The following is a 25,280-nucleotide window of genomic DNA, read 5'->3' as shown; positions in this document are numbered from 1 at the left end:
CTTGTATGGAGTTTATAAACGATTATATATAACTCTTGAGATATGTCGAATGTGATGGAATAGAGAAATAAAATTACTTTTCTCTTTCTTTCTCTTATTTTCCTCTTCTTCTACAAATATTTTGATATGGTATCAAAGCCACCGATCACCAAATCTGCCTCCACCATCCCTTCCATCTTTGCTATGGCCATCATTGCCATGTCCAAAAGCTTTGAAAATCCCCATTGTTGATCTATCGATCTTTGTTCTTGGGTGAATCAACACCCAAAGATCTTCTATTCTTCGGTGGATACACAGATTCTCTATTTCCCCACAGATCCTCTGATTTTAGTGAATCAACATTTGAAGATCTCATTAGTAAATCTGTATGTTCTCTATTTCTAGTAAATTAATACCTGATAATTCTTTGTTTTCTAATGAATCAGCAACTCCTCTCCACCGTTTTTCTCCTCAACTTTAGATCTTTGGTCGTCTCTCCTCACCGTCACTTAGCCCCTTTCTCTCCATCCCCAGTTTTATTTGCTGATTCTAGCTCTTTCACAATCCAGTTTGAGGTCTCTTGCTCCTCTTCCATGATGCCTCCGCCTACGAGATTGTCGACCTTCAGTTGTCTTTTCTTTAAGCTCCGTCCTCACTGCAACTATTATCTTCTATGTGTTTTCTCACTGCCATATCAACAGACAAGTCAATTAACCAATTGCTCCTCTTCTATGGTGCCTCCATCTACGAAGATTGTTAACCTTTGGTTGCCTTCTCTCTGAGCTCCGTCTTCATTGCAACTATCATCTTCTATTTGTCTTCTTGCTGCCACATCATCAAACAAGTCAATCAGCTAAATTGGCAAATACGTCAGTTTGTCACATTAATCAGACACATTGATAGATACACCAGCTTGCCATGTTAGTCAGTCATGTTAGTGGAACTTTAGTCTACCACGTCAGTTAGCTACGTCGGCATTGCTAAACATACTAGTTGGCCGCACTAGCTTCCTAATTTGTCACATTAGTTTTAAGCTACTATATCAGCTTCTGTTCTGCAATATCAAATTTTATATTGTCATATCAGTTTACCATATCGGCTTCTAAGTTGTCATGTTAACTCTTAATCTGTTACATCGGTTTTTGAGCTGCTATAATAGTTCATATTCTGCCACATCATGCTCTGTGCTGTCATGACAACTCTTGATCTACCACTGCATCATCCTTTGAGATGCTATGTTAGCTCCTAGTCCATCACGTTGGCTTCTGAGCTACTACATCAGCTCCAAGTCTATCATGTCAGTTTTTGAGTTGTTACTTTAGCTCTTAATCTCTTACGTCAGTTTTTAGGTACATTTGTGATCTAGTTTTCCAACTCAAGTTGGCACCTATAATATCATTTAAGTCTGAGGGATATTAACATAATTTTAGAGATCACATAACAATGTGTATCAGCCTATAATATTTTTATTTGTTAGCGCGATTCTGTATTGGTCGGTATTATTTTTTTCATTAGTATAATTTTGTTAGAATAATTTTAGGAATTATATAATAATTTATGTCAACGAGTATTATTTTTTATTATGCTACATAAGCATATATATATATATATATATATATATATATATATATATATATATATATATATATATATATAACCCTGTGATCTTTCAAATGCGATAGAATAGGGAAATAAAATTATTTTTCTCTTTCTTCCATTGTTTTCTTCTTCTACTGCAGATATTTTAACACGTTAGTTTCTGTTTCCTTTCAAATGCCTCAAAAATTGATTGGATTCCTGTAAAGGTGAGAGCTTGAGTGCATTCTCGTTGTCTTTCCGAAGTTATGGTTAGATTTTCGCTGTTTAGAATATCCAAATGGCCAATTTTTACGCTCACCCACCAATTTCATCCTTTGGCCTGCTTCCCTCGATGCGGTTTTCTGGCAAACGCTGCTGAATCGGTGATAGAAGAGGAGTATTACGTTAGCCGATCGCCCAGGTTCGATTCTTATGCCTACGCCCGAGCCTTGCAGGCTTGCATTGCCAACGGGGATCAATTCAGAGGCAAAGCAGTTCACTGCCATGCCCTTAAGAATGGTGGATGTTTGGATTTGTTCTGTTGGAACATTCTACTCAATTTGTATGTAAAATTCGATCTTGTAGATGATGCCTGTAAGTTGTTTGGGGAAATGCGTGAGAGAAATATGGTTTCTTTTGTCACCGTAATGCAGGGTCATGCTCAGTGTGGCCAATTCTTAGAAGCAGCTCAGCTTTTTCTCAGGCTTCATAGAGAAGGCCATGAGCTTAATCATTTTGTGTTCACAACGATCCTGAAACTCTTTGTGCTTATGGAGCTGCCGGAGCTTAGTCGGTGTGTTCATGCTTGCATTTGTAAGCTCGGCCATGACTCAAATGCTTTTGTGGGGGCAGCTGTAATTGATGCTTATTCACTTTGTGGTCTTGTTGGTGATGCAAGGAAGGTGTTTGATGGAATCAAAGGGAAGGACATTGTTGCTTGGACCGGGATGGTATCCTGTTATGCCGAGAATGATTGCCCCAAGAGTGCCTTGCGAATCTTCTCTAGGATGAGGAAAGCTGGCTTGAAGCCAAACAACTTTACACTAACTAGTTTGCTCAAGGCTGCCGTTTCCTTGCTGTCACTAGAGTTAGGCAAAAGTATACATGGTTGCTCGATAAAAACTTCTTATGGATCGGATGCTTATGTGGGTGGTGCTTTGCTTGATATGTATGCGAAGTGTGGGGATGTTGAGGATGCCCGATCAGTTTTTGAGGTGGTTCCCCATCATGATGTTATTCTTTGGAGTTTCATGATTGCTCGGTATGCTCAAAGCAGTCAGAATGAGAAGGCATTGGAGCTTTTCCGTCAAATGAGGCAAGCTTCAGTAGTTCCAAATGAATTTAGTTTTTCTAGTGTTTTACAAGCTTGTGCAAATATGGGAGGCTTGAACTTGGGCAAGCAGGTCCACAGTCATGTTGTCAAGATAGGTTTTGACTTGGAGATTTTTGTGGCAAACGCGCTCATTGATGTTTATGCTAAGTGTGGAGATATGGAGGCCTCAATGGACCTTTTTTCTCGATTGCCCCATGGTAATGATGTGAGTTGGAATACAGTGATTGTTGGTTATGTTCAAGTAGGTTTCGGAGAGGATGCTCTGAGGCTTTTTCATCTGATGCAATTTGCTCAAGTACCGGGGACCCAAGTCACCTACTCTAGTGCGCTTCGGGCTTGTGCAAGCATAGCAGCCATTGAATTGGCAAGTCAGATTCACTCCTTGGTTGCCAAGACCCCATTTTACAATGATATTGTGGTAAGTAACTCTCTTATCGATACATATGCTAAGTGTGGGAGCATCAAAGATGCTTGTAGGGTCTTTGACATGATGAGAGAGCATGACGTGATTTCTTGGAATGCTATGATCTCAGGATATGCTATACATGGTTTAGGTCTGGATGCTTTAAGTTTGTTTAGGAAGATGAGGGAAATGAAGGTTGAGGCCAATGATGTGACTTTTGTTGGTGTTCTATCAGCATGTAGCAATATAGGTTTAGTGAATGAGGGCTTGTCTTATTTTGAATCTATGGATAGGGAATATGGCATTGAACCTTGTATGGAGCACTACACTTGCATGGTTAGGCTTTTGGGACGTTCGGGTCGTCTTAATGATGCCATGAAATTTATTGAAGAAATCCCAATGAAACCTAGTCCTATGGTTTGGCGTGCATTGCTTGGTGCTTGTTTGGTCCACAAAAATGTCAAGCTAGGGAGAATTTGTGCACAAAGGGTGCTTGAGATGGAACCGCAGGATAAGACAACATATGTCTTGTTGTCAAATTTGTATGCTGCAGGAGGAAGTTGGGACGACGTGGCCCTCATCAGGAAATCCATGAGGAGTAAAGGAGTGAAAAAGGAGCCTGGCCTCAGCTGGATTGAGATTCAGGGTGAAATCCATTCTTTTTCTGTTGGAGATGCATCCCACCAAGATATGAGGGTGATCAATGCAATGCTGGAATGGCTACAAATGAAGACCAAGAAAGCAGGCTATGTTCCAGATAGTAATGTAGTATTGCATGATATAGCAATGGACCAAAAAGAACGTTTAGTATGGGTACATAGTGAGAGGCTGGCCTTGGCATATGCACTTATAAGGGTACCATCTGGAAGTCCAATCCGTATTATCAAGAATCTTCGTTTTTGCTCAGACTGTCATTCTGCATTCAAGATAATATCTAAGGTTGTTCAACGTGAAATCATTGTGAGAGATATGAACCGCTTTCATCATTTTGTGGATGGAATTTGCTCCTGTGATGATTATTGGTGATGCCTTTTTTTTCCTGAGGGATGTTATAAGTGCACGTCATCTGCAGCCCACCTAAACTGATGCCTCTGAGCCTTGTCCCAGGAGCTGCCACACCCTGTCTATGGGCAGTTGTGGGACGTATAGCCTCCATCGATTGTTGATTGGCTGAAGTTTCAACGCATTCCAAAATGGAAAGTCTAAGCCTGCAGTGATTGTTGCGAGAAAAGTGAGCTTTTTACATCCACATGCAAGTGAGAAGTCTTCTTAATGTCCAAGGTAACATGAATACTATGTACTATGATCTCACATGACATATTGTTTGTTTATTTCAAAACAGAGCATATGTTTGTTGTAACTATTATAAGTGGTTGCTTTTGTTTTCTCCGTGCGACATAGTTTTCACATAGGTTTGGCTGTAATTACACATGTCAAGCATGACATCACTTATGATTTGTACTTGATAACTATCTTGCTGATCTAAATATTTAATCTAACCTGCAACATTATATTTGCTGACCATGCTCGAGTCTTCACTTTGGTTTTTGTGGTCCATTTTCACTTTTCTAAACATGCTTTCTCCATTTTCCAACTTCATGTTCGACTTTGGCTTACTGTTGGACTAATGTTTTTACTTTTAACTGTTAATCAATAAAAGCAGCCATGGCATTGGAGATAGTTGATGCCCAAGAGGGAAGATATCTGTATGTTGCTGGTGGTTAAGTGCGCTTAGATCCTTTGATTTAGACTAAGAAAAAAGCTGACTGTATTTGTTGCTACCAGGTCCTTGCCAATTTTTCTATCATGAAATCCAATGAGAGGTTTTATTATCTATATGTTGTATGCGTGCATGATGAGTTTAAATGAGATTGCATTCATTTGCATGTATGTACTACTTTTCTACCCTCGAATTGGCTGCATGACTTTTTAAAGGCCTCTTTCGCTCTTACACTGCTTTTTTGATATTGCAAGAATTTTAAACGTGCAATCTGCGTAACCTTCTCCCGATATCTGTTAGTGCAACCTGTTAATGTGCATGTGCCTATGGGGCTGAAGTGGTAGAACTGAAAATGGTTTCTAGAAATAATATATGTTTAGCAGGTAGATGATCATAGTAGTCTAGGGCATTAGAGTAGAAGGGGAAACTTGTTTCTTCTCAGGAAGGATATGCACTAGATGTTAAAATTTTTGAAAATATTTATGACGTTTTTAATTTTAATCTGCTGTTGTACTTGATGTTATTGGGCCCATTATACTTTTCTCGCTTATTGGGCCTTCAGTGAGGCCCAAATAGGTGGTCGGCTCCCTTATCTATTATATATAACTAAAATGGAGGCTCAGCTTGTGCTGAGCTTTCCATGCTGAGCCTCCATTTGCCACATGGACACCCATATTAATGATATCGTTAATACGGTTCTTTATTTCGGATAATAAGTAGCACTCTTACATATATTTTATTTTATTATATATATCTAATAAGTAGCACTCTTATATCTCATTAATATAGTCCTTTATTTTGGATAATATGTAGGGCTCTTATAACTGATACAAGAGGAAGACGTGCTTATAATGATCAATTTTTAGCAGATATCTATTGTAAATAAGTATTATATTTCGGTTTCTTTTATGATAAGTGATAGATATTGTAGTATCTTACTATTATCAATATTAAGCATTAATTATCCTTATATAATTGATATAAGTGTAATTGATACTCAAGAATATTATCTATCAAAAATAAATAAGTATTATATTCTCTAAACCAATAATACTATATCAATTTCGATATTAGATGGAGTTCTGCTTGGCCATCATTAAAATTTATTGCTTAATATGCAACAGAAATTTGGCTATTAAAGTCTTCTATTTATTATACTTTGCTATATTGTTATATTGCATTTCAACAACAGTTAGAAAAATGAGAAAATTGTGTGATGCCATTATTAGTGATGCTAGTATTAATGATGAAAGCTTTTCACGAAGGCTCAACTTGTGCAGAGTTCTCTGTTTGCTATGTAAATGCAGGTATTAATGCTGCTGATATTATTGAAGGAAGTTTCTGCTTGACCATCATCAAAGTTAATTGTTTGATGTATAATAAAAATTTGGTTATTGAAACCTTCTTTTTATTATAATTTATTACATTGCTATATTGCATTTCAAGAATAGACAGGAGATGAAGAAAAAACTGTACCCAGCATATCGCGCGGATTACATCCTAGTTTTAATAAATCTGATGCTGCCACACTAATCCCTCTGTTCTTCTCATCTCATCTACTTTCTCCCTTCTCTTCCTTTTATCTTATTCTCTCGTCTCCAATCTTTTATGCTTTCATGCTTTTCTGGTTTTTCCCTTAACCTGAATCTGTTACATGGTATGAGAGCCGGGTTAGGGTCTCTTCTGTGTTTGTTTTGCTGCTTGAAATCAGAAGTGAGGAGGAAAATCTAGTTGAAAATAAAGTACTCCTTTTTATCTGCAGGAATGTTTCTTATCTTAGTTTGTGGGGTGTGCATTAATCCCACAATTTGTAGCAATGCCCTCTTTCTTCAAACAAAGCATGTGATACTGTGGTAGAGGGCTTTTGAGGACTGATGGTATTCTATTTCATGTTAGTCTCTGTCAAGGAGTGATTCTACATGTACCTCGTGATCCCAGGATTGCTGGATGTCAGTAAGAGCCTTCACTTCATTTCTCAATCAGCAGTCGGCATTTCTGCTGTCTAGAAGTTCAGAAAGGATGATGCTTTTGATTCAGTTACTGTCCTGTTAAGGTTTTCTTATTCTTTGCTGGTCCTGAGTGTAGCTAAATTGTTTGCAGTGATTCCTAAATTGCTTCTTTGCTGAAAGTTGCTGTCTGTTGTTATTACAACTTTCACCATGGCAGGTGGAGAAGTTGGTATGAAAGGTGGAGTTTCCATGGGAGATTTACTTGCTATACAAATTGTTGCCCAGTAGATACAACCAAGAGGGGGGGTGAATTGGGTCTTTTAATACTTTTAACCTACTTCTAAAAGTTTTTGATTAATTATGCTAAGTTGTATAGATGCACAGTGAAAGTTAAACTTAGCAACAGTTTGATGTATAGAATGTGACTTGATTGAATATGCTTGCTACTAAAGAATTCGCGGATAATAGTTAAGCATGCTATTTATCTAAGTGAGTAAGTGTGTACGTTAGACAATAACAAGAAGCATTACAAACACAACAAACATATAGTGGTTCGGTGCACCCCAGCACCTACATCCACTCCCCAAGACCTCTTGGGAATTTCACTATAATCCTACAGATTACAGCCGGTTGTTTTACAAGCTCACAACCCAACTTGTTGTTTTACGAGCGCACAACGAACTCGGTCGGTTTTTCCAGGCTCACCGACTAGAACCACTCCGATTGTTTTTCCGGGATCACAATCGAACCCTTACACGTTGGTTTTACCCTCGGCTCACCAACAAACCTAACACCATTGGTTTTCCCTTTGGCTTACCAACAAACCTTAACCCCTTGATTCAATCCCTTGATTGAATCAAATTACAGGATATTAAAACAAAGTGTAAAACAAATCAAAGCTTCTTAAATAAGCAAATATAACAATATAAACAAAGAGAGTAAAGAGAAGCCCTCAAACGAGTTTTGAAGATGAAGGAGCTCGGCTTCTTCTTTACTTGACCCTCTTTTGATTTGGCACGAAGTAGAGGATTTCCGAGGCAGCACACGGATGAAGAGGAAGCTTTGTGATTCACTTGGATGCTCTTCTTCTCTCTATTTTGCTTTGAATGGCCCTTTTGTGCTTATGGAAGATTTTTCTTGTAATCTCTTTGAAATCTCTTTCCTAAATGTTCTCTCCCACTTCCATAAGTTCTCCCCTAGCTCTCTTCTTGTTTTTATAGCTTTAGATGGTGTGGAAACAAGAATCTAGCCGTTAGAGACAAAAATAGAGCCGTTGGACACAGTCTGTACCTCCTGACAATATTTCCGTTGGGATCGGAGTCGACTCGCGCGATCAGGAGTCGACTCGCCTGTTGCAGGAGTCGACTCGTGCTTTACTGGAGACGACTCGGCCACTGTTCCAAATTTGAATTAAAGTCGCCTCTTCGACTGGGAGTCGACTCGACTTGACCCGGAGTCGACTCGCCAACTTCTGGAGCTGACTTGGCATTTTCGGAGTCGGCTCATCCCATGGAGTCCGAAGGACATACTTTCTGATTTTCTTCCTCGAGTCGACTCGGATTCTCTTGGAGTCGACTCGGCTCTCAGAGCCCGAAAACTGATCCTCTGTATTTTGGGGTCGCGCTGCCTTGGAGTCGACTCGAACTGTCTTGGAGTCGACTCGCCTCTCAGAGACGAAAATACCGTCTTCTGTCTTTGGGGTTGCGCTGCCTTGGAGTCGACTCGGATTTTGCGGGAGTCGACTCGGCTCTCAGTGTCCGAAAGTTGCTCTCTGACTTTTGCTTTGTATCACACTGGGAGTCGACTCTCGCTTCCTTTGGAGTCGACCTGCCAACCATCGGAGTCGACTCGAGTTCCTCCGGAGTCGACTCGGCTCTCAGGGTCCAAAATAACTTCTCTGTCTTTCTGTCTGTGACTCCCTGGAGTCGACTCGTACTACCCTGGAGTCGACTCGGCAAGCATCGGAGTCGACTCGCGCTCTTCAGGAGTCGACTCGTTGACAGGTTCTGAGATGAATCTTTCTGTCCGGCTGTCTGTTGCTCCTTGGAGTCGACTCGGAACTGTAGGAGTCGACTTGAGTGCCTTTCCTTTGAATTTTTCTTAAAACTTGCTCTTCTAAATTGAAGCCTTTGAACTTGAATCTTGGGCCAATGAGGTGTGGCTTTCTTCTAACTTTTCTTGAGAGCTTTGGAGGCCTTCTTGTGTTCTTCCAGCTTGCTATGTTCCTTGCAAAATGAATATTTTTCTCCTTGCAACACAAACATTAGTATTTATACTTCAAGGTTTTTGTGATCATCAAAATCAATCTTTAAATCAATCTTTGGGTCATCAGTCTCCCCCTTTTTGATGATGACAAAACTTGGAGTATATGCAATATAAAATATATTGTGTTCTAGAAGTAATACATAGCTAAGTTGCATGAAGTAGAAAACATATATATTTAAAAACATACTTCATGATAATGCTTTAGATTTAATCAGCTTAACACAATCAACATATTTCAATTTAAGCTGAGTTGGTGTTCAATGCAAAACACAAAGCATTTTGAGCATATACTTAGATATTTCTCCCCCTTTTTGACAACATCAAAAAGATAGTGAAACATGAAGCACAAAGATAAGAATACTCAAATATTTCTTTTCCTTATTGTACTCTGATTTGCATGTCAAATTATTGCAAGGATATGAATCATAAAACTCAAGGCAATAATATTAGAATCAGATTAATGAGCATAGATCAGAGCCAATTAAGATAATTTCAGAGCAGAACACATCGAATGTGATTTCAAGAAGTTTTCTAATTTGATACCACAGATAGTTTTCTAATCAAGTATAGGTGGAATCTTCCTTAGGTTAATACAAGAAGTACTATAAATGATATTCAAGGAAACACATGAGTGGAAATCTAACCTCTCTTTAATAATAAGTATGAAAGCTTGTTTATTTAAGATCTTTTGCCCAATCTATTAAGTATTTTATCAACATGAGAGCAATTTAATTAATTTTCAGAGTATAAGATCAAAACTCATATACTTGAAAAACATATCATCATGTTGGATCATTAATTCTTAATGACTTCAAAGTTCTTTAATGATAATAAGAGCATTGGGGCGCAAATACCAAAATATGAATTCATGCAATTTATGATTCATCTCAGAGCTCTTTTAAAGACTTTCTTTTGTTCTTTTAGAAAATAAGCACAATTTGATACATAAAAAAAAATATGAATTGGCACACAATTTAAGTTCTAAAGAGCAAGCCAATTTGGACTCATTAGTGAATTTCAAAATAGATTTTCTAAGAGATACTCAAAAAAAAAAAAATTCAACACGTTATTCTCCCCCTTTTTCATTAAGTTAGAGGCTCTTAAGATCAACTGTTTGACTTGCAATTTGGTTCATGATGTATGCATAAGAAATATTAACCAAATAACAATCCTCAAGGTGTATCATAAAGATTTTTGCGATTAAGTTCCATAATACCTCTCCTTCTGAAATTTTCTTTCTCCCCCTCAATTGATTATTCCATTTAACAGTTTAGAGTTTGAAGATAATGTTCAATAAAATTGTCAATCTCAAAAATATGTTTTCCATAAGTTTCAGCTTATTTTCATAAGACTCAAGGTATGAGATAAGACAACCTTTATAGAACTCTTCTCAAGGCATAAACTTATAATTAAAGCAAGTATTGCATTATAAGGAGGTTCATCAAAATCAATCCATAAAAATCAAGGTATGCTTCAAATTGAAGTAACTTTAGGATAAGATATCTAAAGCTCCCCCTCAAAAGATGCATACTTCTTTAATCATTCTTTTCTTTTGTTGAATTTCAGATTTTAATGTTCAACGTGAATAAACCTGAAACTTTATGATATCAAGAATGTAGAGTGATCTAGAATTATTCAAAATTTATAGTAATCACTCTTTCTAATCCTTTAAGAACAAGTTATGCTTTCTCCTAATCTTAGAGAAAAATGTATAGAAATATTAATCAGAAAATGATTCATTTGAAGCTCAGTTTCTTTCAAAGGCATTTACATTTTCTTTCTTTTAGAATCATTCGAGTGAGCTGAAATATTTCTTGCTTTAAGATCATTCACTCTATTCTGTCTTTAATAATGTAGGAGAGAAAAACATATAGATGATCATTGAAATATATATATTTATAGAACTCAATTTCTTAATCACAGTTTTTCAGCAATGTATACATGAAGCCCAATAGATTTTTTTTTTTAATATCAAAGTAAAATCATATATTTAAAAATATTTGCTTGCAATCAAGATCATTGATCATTTAGACCAATATTAGTAGATTTTAATGATAAGAAAAGATATGTTTCGGATGCGTATCGGAGCAATCAGCCAAGGCATCAAAATTAATTCTGTTTTTCTTAAATTAAGATTTTATTTAGAAATCATATTGAGTTTAAGCTTTTATACAAAATCAGATTCTGAATTTTCATAAGAATTTCCAAGAAGGCTCTCAAAATTTGAGATATGTATCTTCTACTTTGTAGCTCATCTTAAATTACTAAGATTGAAAACACATATTTCAATAACATTAGAGCACTTTCAGGATCTTTGTATTTAGTATTGAGTTTCGATACAAAATGGAGGATATTTTAACAAGTATTAGGGTATTATGTATCAAAGTTAGGCAAGTAGAAAGATAGATCAAGATCAATTCATTTTGCCTAAATAGAGATATCTTTCTCTTCTCATTTCAACTTTCACATTTTAACGATGATTGTGAATGACAAATCTGAATTTTCTTACCAAACAAAAATTTTATGTAGTATTTCAAACAATCAATCAAATTGTCCAAGCATGAAGCATTACAAAATATTGAGAATCCATAATTTAAAGCATCATGCCATATGCAAAATATATCATGTGTTAAGTCATGCATTAAAATATTAAGAAAAAAGAATGTCAAGGATCAAAATCAATTCTTTTCAAATAAACTCTCCCTATTTAAATATAATTTTGCACTGATTTCATCCTTAAAGTGTGTTTTCAAGTGATTAATAAATTTGACTTGATTCTTCTTATATAATTTCATTAACTTTGTCTTTCATTTTTACTTTCTTATGCTCTATACTCTATTTGCTCCCTATCCGGTGGAGTTGGGAAGGGGCACGAGGTACTACCACTAGCCTCCCTCTTGTGCCGTCCCTAATATGCCCTACACCGAATAGTTGGGTCAAATAGTGCCGGGTACTACCACTAGCCTCCCCATTGGCACCATCCCTATGATGAGCAATATAGAAAGGTTAAAATGTTTACTTCAAACTCTTCCTGTTTAAGTATAATTAATTATGGATTTTATCCCTTCCAAATGTGCCGAATATATTATGCTTGTTTTGCTTTTTCTTAAGATTGAAGTATTTGCCTTTACTTAGATTTTACTTCTCTTGAATAATTTTCATTTTCTTTTCTTTATCTCTCTCTTTTTGTTATTCTCAAGTAATTTACATGAAAGAGCATAATAAAGAATTAATCTTATGTATCATATAGATGTATATCATGCAAACAACATTTTCATTATGCTCAAGGATTCATCATTCCTCACAAGTTATTTTAAATCAAAAGTTCAAGCATAAACTTGTGTATTTCATTGTTATGACATAGGCAAAGATATATTTTAGTTTGGGCAAACCATGAAACAATTTCTAAGAGTATAAATCAATCAAAAATTAATAATTAAAGACCTTAATCATGCCATAATAAGATTTAAGTTATTGACTTTGCTCAATTAATTTATGAGAGAAGTATCTAGAATTACCAATTCATTCTGCATTCTTCAGTCAAATACCTACTAGATTTCTTATGTATGAACTTTTGGCTGAAGAAGGTCTTCTCTCTTGTTTGCATGTGAATGTTTGTTGTATCTTACATGGACATATCCTTCAAGTTGAGATCTTTCATTTTCTTGCTCAAGGATCCTGCATTATTAACAAACTCCTTTTCTTTCTTGAAAGAAAGTCTTTAGTTTCTTTAAGATACAAAATATTCATTCAACATATAATTTTTTTTAATTAGATGACTCAACATAAGATATGACAATAATTAAATATTGAATCACTTTACTCAAGAGATTGCCTAAATATAAGCAAGCACATATCACTTGAACTAAAGAGATAGTTTCATTAACCAAGATAGTTCAAGGACAAGCATGTGAGGCAATAGGAAGATTTATCAAGGTCAAATCAAAATTTTTTTTTTATTTTCAGAATCAATGGAGCTTAGATTCTATTTGCTTAAGATAATTATTAATAAGACATGTTAGCTAAGTTTTAATCAGCTTATCTTAAACGGTTGTTTCTATCAAAATTCAGATTATGATTTATTTGTTATCAATGAAATATGATTAAAGTTGGATTGAAGTCTTGCATAAGGGCACATAATAAGCATACATTCAGATCTACTAGCTGTATGATAAAATAATTATTCTATCATGCTTCAATACAGCTTTAAACAATAGATCTACTTTGCTCATCCTTTTCAAATTCTACAAGATGGGGTCATAGATATACGTTCTTCATGCCAATCTTCTATAGGGGTTTTCTTGTGGACTAACGTTGGTCAATGAAGATCCCCTTTCCTGTTTGTCTTAATTTGGAGTTTGAGAGAAGATGTTAATTCATTCATCATACGTATTTCAAACTCTCCTTGCATGAGCTAAGTAAAGTCTTCATATAACTCTTCATTAGTAGAACCAAAAATGATGTCATCAATGTAAACTTTGAGCAAGTAAGATATCACAAATTCTTCTTTTTGATGCAAAGATTCATCACTATTACTTTCTATCAAAAAGGTTGCTTAAGCTTTTGTATCATGCTGTTGATGCTTGTTCCAAATTATATATTGCTTTAACATATTTGTAATGAGTGTTTTCAAATACGGTGGTTATTTAACATAGATCTCCTTTTTAATGAAATAACCACATAGGAGTGCATTCTACACATTCATTTGACAGAATATAAAGCTCATAAAGCAAACAAATGATAATGGTGATCTTTACTTCTAATCATGCAAAAATCTTATCAAGATCTATTTCATCTTTTCTTGATTTAGTCTTTTAGTAGTTATCAATTTTTCTTCATTAAGTGCATATCTGAAAAATCCAATTTTGGTTCTAATTATTAACAAGTTTTTCAGATTGTTATATGTAAAAGATTAACCATATACATATATAATTTGTTTTTAGTATTTTGATAATAAATCATTAGTCTCATAAAGAATAAAATGAATTGATACCTCTACAACTAGAATTTTTCATGAATGTTTTATATGCATTGCTTGATGAATGATATCCAAGGATAGAAGTATCTTTATCAGATTTGGCATTATTTTCATTAGAGCATATCAAGCATAACATGTACGACTGAAAAATATGAAAGATATGCAATGGTTCATTTTCCAGTTTTCAGAAGATCAAAATTTTCATCAAAAATAGATCTAATAGAAATCATATGTATGACAAGCAGTGATGATAGTCTTTTAAAAATTATTTAAGTAGATGACTATCATACATAATTGTCTTTTTCATTTCTTCAAGAATTCTATTAACCCTATTTTACTTATGATGTCCTTGGAGCTGAAATAATTGAATTTAATATTATTTTCTGTATAACCTTAATCAGGATTTTGGTTTTCAACACTGTGCCATGATCTTCACAGTTTGGAAACCTTTTTCATTTGAAACGCTTTTACAAGATTTAGTAAATACAGAAAAATACTTCAGTTTTATTTCCCAAGAACAAATCCAATGTAAGCTTTTGAAAACTTAGAGATGGAAACAACATCTTTAGATTTAGAAATGATTTTTGTTTGTTTCCTTAGTTAGCATGCATAGCAAAACTTTGACCTTTAAGTAGATAATCTAAGTAAGCCTATGGCAAGGTCTTTTGAGATTAAGTACATACTAGCATGAGTTGATTCTATGTGCCAAGGATGGTTTCTTTAATCTTGGTATTCATAGTGCATATATTCAAAAGCATACCAAGTACACATTATCATATCTATGATCAATAAACAATAATGCCATGGATAAAAACTCTCAATCAAGCATATAGAGAATTTATAGAATTAATCTTAATAATGATTAATCATTTAGCAACTTTATCCAATGGTGAGTAAAGTATCCTATAAAATGAAGTGATTTGATTATATTTCCAAAAGTATTTTCTATATCACAAAATTGATCAACACATGCAATTCATACTTTAATCAAATATTAAAACAAAAATAATGATGAGATGCAAGGATTACTGATTTCATTATTATTATTTTTGTTAATAACTTTTTAAGTTTCTTTTTGTTCCATGGGTATCTTGGCACACCTATGTGTACATCCTCATTTTGGGTACCCAAGCTTGCTTGGGTCCTTGAGAGTTAGGACATATGGTTCCTTTTGGAACCCAAATCTGTTTAATAGTAATAACTTTACCATTTGATTTAATTATGTTAGAACGATAGGTAAAGTTGTTATGCCCATTCTTTTCATGTTTGAAATAAGTTATCTTATTTAATGGTTTGCTTGGTGAATTGATAACCTTTTTCTCTAGAGATTTATGGCTAAGTGGAGGGGTCAAGCTAAATTTTGATTTATCAAAATCAGCATGTTGGCTTTCAAACATCATTTTTAATTTTTCAGAGCTTACGGTGAATTTGTTAATAAAAGATTTTAATTGATTAATTTCTTTACTTAAGTTTTGATTTTCTTTAATTAAGTTATGATTTTTCTGAATCAATTCTTCTGAAAACGACCTTAAGCTTTCATTTTCAGAAGTTAGTTTCTTAAGATTTTTATTCTTCATAGCTAGTTTTCTACATTCACCATACAAATCATGAAAAGCATTCAAAAGTTCATTATAAGAATATTCTTCATGAAATTCATTTGGTGTAAGATTAGATTCAGATTCTACTTTATCTTCTTGTACTATAAGACATAAATTAGTTACCTCTTGTGGTTCATTGTTGCTCCTAACTTTCAATTCCTTGTCTGACTTTCTCTTGGTCAAGGCTTTCTTGCGTTTTACCTCTTTCTTCCTTTCTTCTTGCTTCCTCTTCTTCTTTGTCTTTAGGAAGCTAATTTGCCTCGGAGTCGACTCGGACATAATTGGAGTCGACTCGGTTAACTTGAGGGTCGACTCTGAAATACTTGGAGTCGACTCGACTGAGGTGGGAGATTCAACATCTTTTTCTGCAGTCTCATTGTTAGTATGCAATTGAAGCACATGTGAGCTAATCTGAGATTTATCATAAATATTTTCTAAAGTATCCCAGATTTCCTTAGCAGATAAGCATGCAGAAATTTCATTAAACTTCGTTTCTTGAATAGCACAATATAATATGTTCATAGCATTAGCATTCAATTGTGCTAAGTCCTTTTCATTAATAGTTTGAGAAAGTGTGTGAAGGTCATTTATTATGATTTTCCATAAATAATAGTTTTGTGATTGAATAAAAATGCGCATGCGTATTTTCCAATGTGTATAGTTTATGCCATTAAATAGTGGAGGTGTATCAATTGATTGTCCTTCTCCTAAAAAACTATCTATTTGAGTTGTCATGATCTTTGGCTCTTGATCGTGAGATCAATAATTAAACTTAGAGCACCTGCTCTGATACCACTTGTTGCCCAGTAGATACAACCCAAGAGGGGGGGTGAATTGGGTCTTTTAATACTTTTAACCTACTTCTAAAAGTTTTTGATTAATTATGCTAAGTTGTATAGATGCACAGTGAAAGTTAAACTTAGCAACAGTTTGATGTATAGAATGTGACTTGATTGAATATGCTTGCTACTAAAGAATTCGCGGATAATAGTTAAGCATGCTATTTATCTAAGTGAGTAAGTGTGTACGTTAGACAATAACAAGAAGCATTACAAACACAACAAACATATAGTGGTTCGGTGCACCCCAGCACCTACATCCACTCCCCAAGACCTCTTGGGAATTTCACTATAATCCTACAGATTACAGCCGGTTGTTTTACAAGCTCACAACCCAACTTGTTGTTTTACGAGCGCACAACGAACTCGGTCGGTTTTTCCAGGCTCACCGACTAGAACCACTCCGATTGTTTTTCCGGGATCACAATCGAACCCTTACACGTTGGTTTTACCCTCGGCTCACCAACAAACCTAACACCGTTGGTTTTTCCTTTGGCTTACCAACAAACCTTAACCCCTTGATTCAATCCCTTGATTGAATCAAATTACAGGATATTAAAACAAAGTGTAAAACAAATCAAAGCTTCTTAAATAAGCAAATATAACAATATAAACAAAGAGAGTAAAGAGAAGCCCTCAAACGAGTTTTGAAGATGAAGGAGCTCGGCTTCTTCTTTACTTGACCCTCTTTTGATTTGGCACGAAGTAGAGGATTTCCGAGGCAGCACACGGATGAAGAGGAAGCTTTGTGATTCACTTGGATGCTCTTCTTCTCTCTATTTTGCTTTGAATGGCCCTTTTGTGCTTATGGGAGATTTCTCTTGTAATCTCTTTGAAATCTCTTTTCTAAATGTTCTCTCCCACTTCCATAAGTTCTCCCCTAGCTCTCTTCTTGTTTTTATAGCTTTAGATGGTGTGGAAACAAGAATCTAGCCGTTAGAGACAAAAATAGAGCCGTTGGACACAGTCTGTACCTCCTGACAATATTTCCGTTGGGATCGGAGTCGACTCGCGCGATCAGGAGTCGACTCGCCTGTTGCAGGAGTCGACTCGTGCTTTACTGGAGACGACTCGGCCACTGTTCCAAATTTGAATTAAAGTCGCCTCTTCGACTGGGAGTCGACTCGACTTGACCCGGAGTCGACTCGCCAACTTCTGGAGCTGACTTGGCATTTTCGGAGTCGGCTCATCCCATGGAGTCCGGAGGACATATTTTCTGATTTTCTTCCTCGAGTCGACTCGGATTCTCTTGGAGTCGACTCGGCTCTCAGAGCCCGAAAACTGATCCTCTGTATTTTGGGGTCGCGCTGCCTTGGAGTCGACTCGAACTGTCTTGGAGTCGACTCGCCTCTCAGAGACGAAAATACCGTCTTCTGTCTTTGGGGTTGCGCTGCCTCGGAGTCGACTCGGATTTTGCGGGAGTCGACTCGGCTCTCAGTGTCCGAAAGTTGCTCTCTGACTTTTGCTTTGTATCACACTGGGAGTCGACTCTCGCTTCCTTTGGAGTCGACCTGCCAACCATCGGAGTCGACTCGAGTTCCTCCGGAGTCGACTCGGCTCTCAGGGTCCAAAATAACTTCTCTGTCTTTCTGTCTGTGACTCCCTGGAGTCGACTCGTACTACCCTAGAGTCGACTCGGCAAGCATCGGAGTCGACTCGCGCTCTTCAGGAGTCGACTCATTGACAGGTTCTGAGATGAATCTTTCTGTCCGGCTGTCTGTTGCTCCTTGGAGTCGACTCAGAACTGTAGGAGTCGACTCGAGTGCCTTTCCTTTGAATTTTTCTTAAAACTTGCTCTTCTAAATTGAAGCCTTTGAACTTGAATCTTGGGCCAATGAGGTGTGGCTTTCTTCTAACTTTTCTTGAGAGCTTTGGAGGCCTTCTTGTGTTCTTCCAGCTTGCTATGTTCCTTGCAAAATGAATATTTTTCTCCTTGCAACACAAACATTAGTATTTATACTTCAAGGTTTTTGTGATCATCAAAATCAATCTTTAAATCAATCTTTGGGTCATCACAAATGACACCTGACAAGCTTTGTGGAGCATGGAACTATCTTCAATGGGCCAAAGCAGTGGAAATTTTCATCAAGCAAAAAGGAAAGCATGATTATATCATTGACAATCCTCCTGCTGATGTTAACAAGATGAAGGAATGGCAGCAACACGACTTCATAGTAATGTAGTAAATTCTAAGCTATGTGCTTTACTTGAATTCTGTAACTATTAAGTGAAAATTATTGAATCAAATTTTAACTTATTTTTCCATAAAATATGTAGGTCTCACTTAGAAATCACCACAAGCTTCAATTCAATGATGCATATGATACACACATTTTTTTCCTAAATTAATTATGCAGACCTTGCCATATAGGATGCTGGAACTTAGAGCTAGAAGTCAGACATTATAGCAGGAGCTGGATTTTGGAACACGATGGAATAGAACATTCAAGACCAATCAGTGGCCCCTTTCAGGTTTCAGTTCCCCATTTTCTGGTTGGACTTTGTCGATTATAATATTTATAGTTTGGTCTATTGATGTTTTCTACAATCATTCCTTTTTTTTGCCTGTCCTTTCCATGTTCACTGTTCTACTAGGTGGGCACCAATTATTATTCTTTCTTCCACCAAGGTAAGAGGATGGAATGATGTTTTATATTGACATTGTTTTCGTGATTTGCAGAGTTCAGTGCCAGAGTCTGCTCGGTGAAAATTTTCAAAGGTCAAGCACCCAAGGTAGCATAGATCTTACTTTTATTTAGTCTTTGTTCAGGTGAAAAAATAGTTAGTTTCTGAAATTTTTAACTTTTTTATGTTATCTGAGTGTACACTGCATATTTGTAGACTTGAGTGGAGATTTTCACGAAGACCTTAGTCCACTTTATAGTTAAATCCACCTCAAGTCAGTTCGATCTTTATTAAACTTGGGCTTTCAGCTACAAAGTATCAAAGTCAAAAGTTTGATGATCCAGAACTATGCATATAGATGCAATTGGTTAGGAATTTGTAAAAAATCCAGAAAATTCATTAAAAGCTTGGAAAGAGGTCAACTAACAAAGAATTAGAAAATCATAAAATTAAAAATATAAAATTTGTGAAATATTTTAAAATTTTTGTACTTAAAAATAATATAGGTGAGTCAAAAATAACATATGATAGCAAAAAACATCACCATTGGAAACGATATGTGATTTTATTAATTTGTAACACTAAAATTCTTAAGTTGGTAGGGAATAATTCATGAACAAATCATAAAATTTATGTATAATTTGAGAATAATTGAATAGATATTTGGAGAATAATTCTGAGAATCATTAGGTCAAGAAAGAAACTGAGAGTAATTCGAAAATATCTCTCTAATTTAGAGAACATTGTAACCATGCAAAGTATATGTGAATTAATGAGAATTCTTTGCCACTAATAAAAATTGTTTACTAAAGCTTGTAAGAATTGGTTTTTCCTCTTATTGTTGATCATCGTCTCGATACCGGGTCCTATATCGGTATATTGACAATGTGGTATGCCACAATACAGGATGCCTCGGTATCAAGACATGGTAAAGGTGCTAAATCGGCACAACACCTATACCATTTATGGTAATGTATCGAGCCTCGATATTATATGGGTTCTTCACTAATATGGTTTGATACACACAATACGGACCGATATGGTATGATATGTAAAAACTCTGAATCCTATAATATAAATCTTTTCGGATTTGCCATTATTAACCAAGGTGCTTTGACCTAGCTTGTTTTAGACATGGTTTTAGAGCGCTAGCATGGAGGCTTACAAAATTTTTTGCCTAGAGGCAAGGCAATAACAAAATGCCTTGAGCCTTGTGCCTTGAGGTTACAACTTACTCTTTTCAAAGTTAGATATACATCTTAAAATGGTCTTTTAGGTAGATAAAAGGCACATACCCTGTCATGTTCTTATATGCTATCCCTTTATGACTTAAAGCAAACAAAATCTTTCTTTAACTAAAAACAAATGTAAATATGATGATCGTGTCGTTCTGATATTTATAACTGTTTGATTTATTTGCTCTTCTCTATACTTTTAATTTTAAAGTTTTGGTAGTATTAACCATATTCTTGCGGTCTTCCGCTCCCTAATCCTCTGAATTGCCCCAAGGATACATGCCATCTTTTTAGAATGAACCACCTCACTTTCACCTTTAGCCTTTTAAAAACATTGGTCTTAGGTGAAGTTTTGTTAATTTGGTGCCTGAATAGACAACTTTGTTGGTTTGTGCAAGATCTGAGCATCACAACAAAGAGTATGTTTGACATGCTGACTCTCTTTTCTCCTTTGACAGGGACTCAGGCACTGTAAAATTTGATTCTGCAGAAGGACGATTTCTCAGAAATAAGAACCGCTCAACTAAGAAATAAGAACCGCTCAACTATTACTACAAAACATCAGTTTTTTTTTTTTTTTTGGTTTGCTGGTTACTTAAAAGTCCTTTTCTATTATAAAGTGGCTGTGAATTTTATTTCATGCCTTATGTTTATTTGGCTTTGAAAATTGAAACCAATCAGGTCAACTCATGTGGAACCTTTTACCATCGGCACTTGCTTGTGAGCCATCTGATAACACATTGTATATGTAGACAACTTCTGCTTCGTTCTTCTTTCCACATCTACTTCTCGAATTAGTCTCATGCAACCTACATGTCAATCTTCAAAAATGCTAGGATTGTCACAATCCCATCAGACATATTTAATTCTATTATGTATACATCTTTGATCTTAGAATTATGTGGTTCACCAAAGTTTTCTTTTCTGTCTACTACAAGTTTTGCGTGAATCAAACAAATATCTAGAAGGAAAAATGAAGGAGGAATTCGAGCAGGCCTTTGGCGTACACTGTTGTTCAGGTTTCTCCTTGTACTTATTTGACTACTCATGAATCTGCTCGAAAACTCTCTTGAAGTGGTTTGTTCTTGTTTTGAGTGTCTTGAAATGGTTTGTTTTTTCCTTGAGTAAGGAGTAAGACAGTTTCTTATTTTTTGGTTGGTCATTCTCTCGTTATCTTTGTCATATTTTCATGTTTTCTATTCCTTTGGTTAATTTCTAACATCAAAACTTTATTCTTTTCTGTTTTCTTTTGAAATGGATCATTCGCTTGATCTAATTAGATAGGATAGTTTTTTTACTATTTCAATCTTATGAACTTCTTGTAAAGAATAATGTCTTTCAAGTGCTTATAGCATGGTGGAAAAACAAGTGAAGAATTAGTGCCTGATCCTTTACATGCAACATCATGTCAGCAGTTAATATTGATATTCTTACTACCGGCGTTCTGATCCAAATGTAATTGCACCCTTTTCTGACGTGACTTATTTAAGACCTGAAAGATTCCATATATAAACAATTCTCCAGTTTTAAGCATAAGCCTATTATCAAATCCTTGTCTGACGGCACTGTGCATCAATTACCAGCAAAAGACATTCTAATCATGTTTACACATTCCTCGTTCTTTAGCCTGTCTATTTACTTTGCATGTAATGGCTTTAGAGACCTAGTTAAACAAGTAGGGCTTTTCAATATGGTTCATCACAACCTGAGAGGTCCATTTACCATCAAACTCAACATCTAATTATGAAACCAAGATCTTTGATATCTTGATTTGAATCTTTTTTTACTATTATTTTGAATGTGACACTGTGGTCATAGAAAAAGTTTTCTTTTGTTAGCCATTTTGGTTCCTTTTCTGTACATTGCAGTGTTCATGATACCACAGCGAATTGTTTATGATGGAAAAATTCAGGAGCAAAGATAACATGCTCACCTACGTATCTTTCACAAGGAAAAAGCTTTTGAAAATATTGATTGCACCATTAATCAACATATCGTTGCTTGAAAGTCATAACTGTTATTCTGTCTCTTTCAATAGCTACGTGCCAAGATGTTTTAACCACGTCTGAGTCTGAAGTCATTATTGAGACCGAAGGTGCAAGAACAATGGCAAGTAATATTGACCTGAGAACTACACAGGCGTTATTCAATAAGTTATGAACGTTCTGCTCTCTGTTGCTTTTTCTTCTTTTCTACTTCCCTTTTTTCTTTATTTGCAGGGTTGCTGATTGGAAAACCTAGATGCTTCGTAACAGTAGTTGCACAGATAAAGATTTCTCTAATAGTCACGCATCCTTGCGAAGCACTCTTTTACCTACCCTTAGTCAGTGGAAATGAATCTCAAGTTGTATATTTGAAGCATTTGCAATCCAAGAGCTTAGCCTAAAGTTTCAGCTTCACATACGTGATATCTTTAGATCTACTTTAAAAGCCATCTAATTGATGACTGTTTATATGTCAGTATCATTTGTTTGGTTGAAGTTCTTTGTCATGAATAATCAAAAGCAGCAAGTCGAAGTTAAACTTCTACACGATCATACAGAGAGATTAGACTTGAGATTTGCATTTAACTAAATGACTTGGCTGTCCATCATGGGGACATTCTTTTAATCTTTTTATCGTTCGAGATTTCTTGGAATTGCCTATCATTTCACATGAACATGCCCAGATTTTTATGCCTAACTAGTAGTTGCTGATATTAGTACATGAACTTGTCTCCAGTCTTCATATAGTGGGTAGGTAATATAGCTGATGGCACTTTGGTTTCAAGAGCTTAACTTTTCTATCTTATTTGTTTGTCTAGGTTGTCGGTTGCAGGAATCAAGACCCACCATCTTGAAACTATGGCAACAGGAAAAGTGCCACATACTCATGGATCGATGTGATGTGTCTGATTAGCAAAATGGATGGCTGATCCATCATCCAGATATCAAATTGTGCCATCTGAAACATACCATTGTCCACAAATTTTCTATCCGAAGAGGAAGTTAATCGATTTTCTGAAAATAAATTCATATTTGGCAATGGATGCATCTACCTTAAATATTGCTACTTGGATTAAATTAGAATAAATATGGTTATTTTTTTCTTAGGAAAAGATGGTTAGATTCATACTTGAAAATTCTCCCCAGTTAATGTGCCGAGGAGGGACCGAAGTACTGTAAGCATCTGTTCTGTTCATTGTAATTGTTTTGCCCTACATTTGGGGAGTGCAGATACAGCCCGAATCACTGGCTTTGGTCGAGCGCAAAAGGTTATACCGAAACTTGGGAGTTCCAATATGGTAAAGAATTTCGATTAGAAGATGCATGGTTTGCATTCCAGTCATAGCTTGGTTTTAGGAGCAGTAACAAGAGTGAGGAAGGAAGAATGGAATGTTAATATTCTACAGCAATAATTCAGAAATGACCTGAGGACTGCAAACATATGTTATTCTCCAAAGTGGTTTTTGTGACAAATTTTAAGTTGTTGATCCTTGTTTCTAAGGTCCAAAATTTGTTGACTATAGAGCAATCAGAATATTTGTTTCTCTTGGTTTTACAATCAGATAAATCCATAGATGATGGAGAAGATATAAATTGAAGCCCTTTTACTTAGGTTTGTGTTGGGACATTTTACTTTCACATAGCCCTAGTGAAGACCCAACTCTAGATATGGGCTTATTAATGGAAAAGAGCCAGTAGTGGACGTGTTCACTGGCCCGTTCAGGCCCAAAGACCACGTGTTATGGCTTATATTTTAAGCTCAGCGGGCTGGGCTGGGCTGGGTTGGGCTGGGCTTGAAATATGATCCCTCGTGTTAATCAGGCCTGACTCGGGATTAGGCCTTGAAGCTTGGCGGAGCCCAGCTTGAACCGGCCCAGATAAACAAGTAACCCTAGGTAACTGTCGCTGCCTCCGCCGTCCTCCTCCTCCTCCTCCTCCCTCTCCTTTGCTAGTCATTTTTTTTTGAATTAAAAAAAAAAAATAAGGAAGCCCAAAATCTGGCTTGAAGCTCGAAGTCAGGAAGGCTTGGCTAGGTTGGGTCTGGGTTGACTAATTATAGTTATACCTTGGATGGAGCCTGGCTCGGCCCCTTGATACTAAGTCTAGTTATGAGGCACACACGCCTTGAAGACCTTTACTTAGCGGACTTCTATTGTAAATAGATGCTAACAAAGTAAATTTGTTATAAATGATTAGTATTGGATTCATATTGGCAAATCACAAACTAGGGTAGCCATGCATCCTTATCTTAGTTGTTTGGCACCTCACTCCACTTGAAAATCAGATTTAAGCCGACTCAAATTCGATTAGATCCAATTGAGTGTCTAGATCCATCACTCACGACCTTAATTTTCATGTCACGCATGGCCACAAAGGGGTAGAATAGTTGGTCTCATATGGAAGTAATGGGAGCAACCCAGGTCAAGGTATAAGATCCAAATGTTGGCTCAGTTAGTTGACCATTCTTCAAAGCCTAGACTAATACTGGTGCATAATTTTCAGCTCTATTCCCCATTGACATCCTACATTGCATTGCTGAAAATATAAATCTATGACCCTTGCTCAACAGCCACTTAAGTTGTTACACCCAGCCTTAATGTTGTCATTATGTACAATCTGGATGACCTACAACTTCAACTATACCCTTATAACATTGTTGATGTGCTTTGTGCCATTCACCCAACAAAAGCAAAGCAGCAATAAATGTGTGTGTGAATGAGTAAGTGAGAGAGAGAGAGAGAGAGAGAGAGAGAGAGAGAGTGCAGAAATGGTTAGAGTTCTATGCTTGGACTT

At 36.0% G+C, this 25,280-nt stretch overlaps 1 protein-coding gene across 17 annotated transcripts; it reads left to right on the top strand.

Annotated features, from left to right (window-relative positions):
* Positions 1 to 1,655: 1,655 nt before the first annotated feature.
* On the top strand, positions 1,656 to 23,526 carry LOC103708067 (putative pentatricopeptide repeat-containing protein At5g13230, mitochondrial). Of its 17 annotated transcripts, none has more exons than XM_039133428.1 (7): positions 1,656 to 4,574; positions 6,776 to 6,966; positions 19,000 to 19,114; positions 19,323 to 19,375; positions 20,961 to 21,222; positions 21,441 to 21,521; positions 23,306 to 23,526. In XM_039133428.1, exon 1 carries the CDS (start codon positions 1,824 to 1,826, stop codon positions 4,317 to 4,319), a length of 2,496 nt encoding a protein of 831 aa, XP_038989356.1. In that variant the 5' UTR covers positions 1,656 to 1,823; the 3' UTR covers positions 4,320 to 4,574; positions 6,776 to 6,966; positions 19,000 to 19,114; positions 19,323 to 19,375; positions 20,961 to 21,222; positions 21,441 to 21,521; positions 23,306 to 23,526. The 17 variants fall into 17 exon arrangements, 13 of the variants coding, with proteins under 13 accessions (XP_038989356.1, XP_038989355.1, XP_038989353.1 ...); XM_039133427.1 differs by adding an exon at positions 22,541 to 22,655 and having other exon boundaries at positions 20,961 to 21,521; XM_039133425.1 differs by having other exon boundaries at positions 6,910 to 6,966; positions 20,961 to 21,521.
* Positions 23,527 to 25,280: the final 1,754 nt, after the last annotated feature.

Source organism: Phoenix dactylifera, chromosome 14 (genome assembly GCF_009389715.1).
Source record: "Phoenix dactylifera cultivar Barhee BC4 chromosome 14, palm_55x_up_171113_PBpolish2nd_filt_p, whole genome shotgun sequence".
Lineage (NCBI taxonomy): Eukaryota > Viridiplantae > Streptophyta > Magnoliopsida > Arecales > Arecaceae > Phoenix > Phoenix dactylifera.
This window is presented reverse-complemented; position numbering and strand designations above follow the sequence as displayed.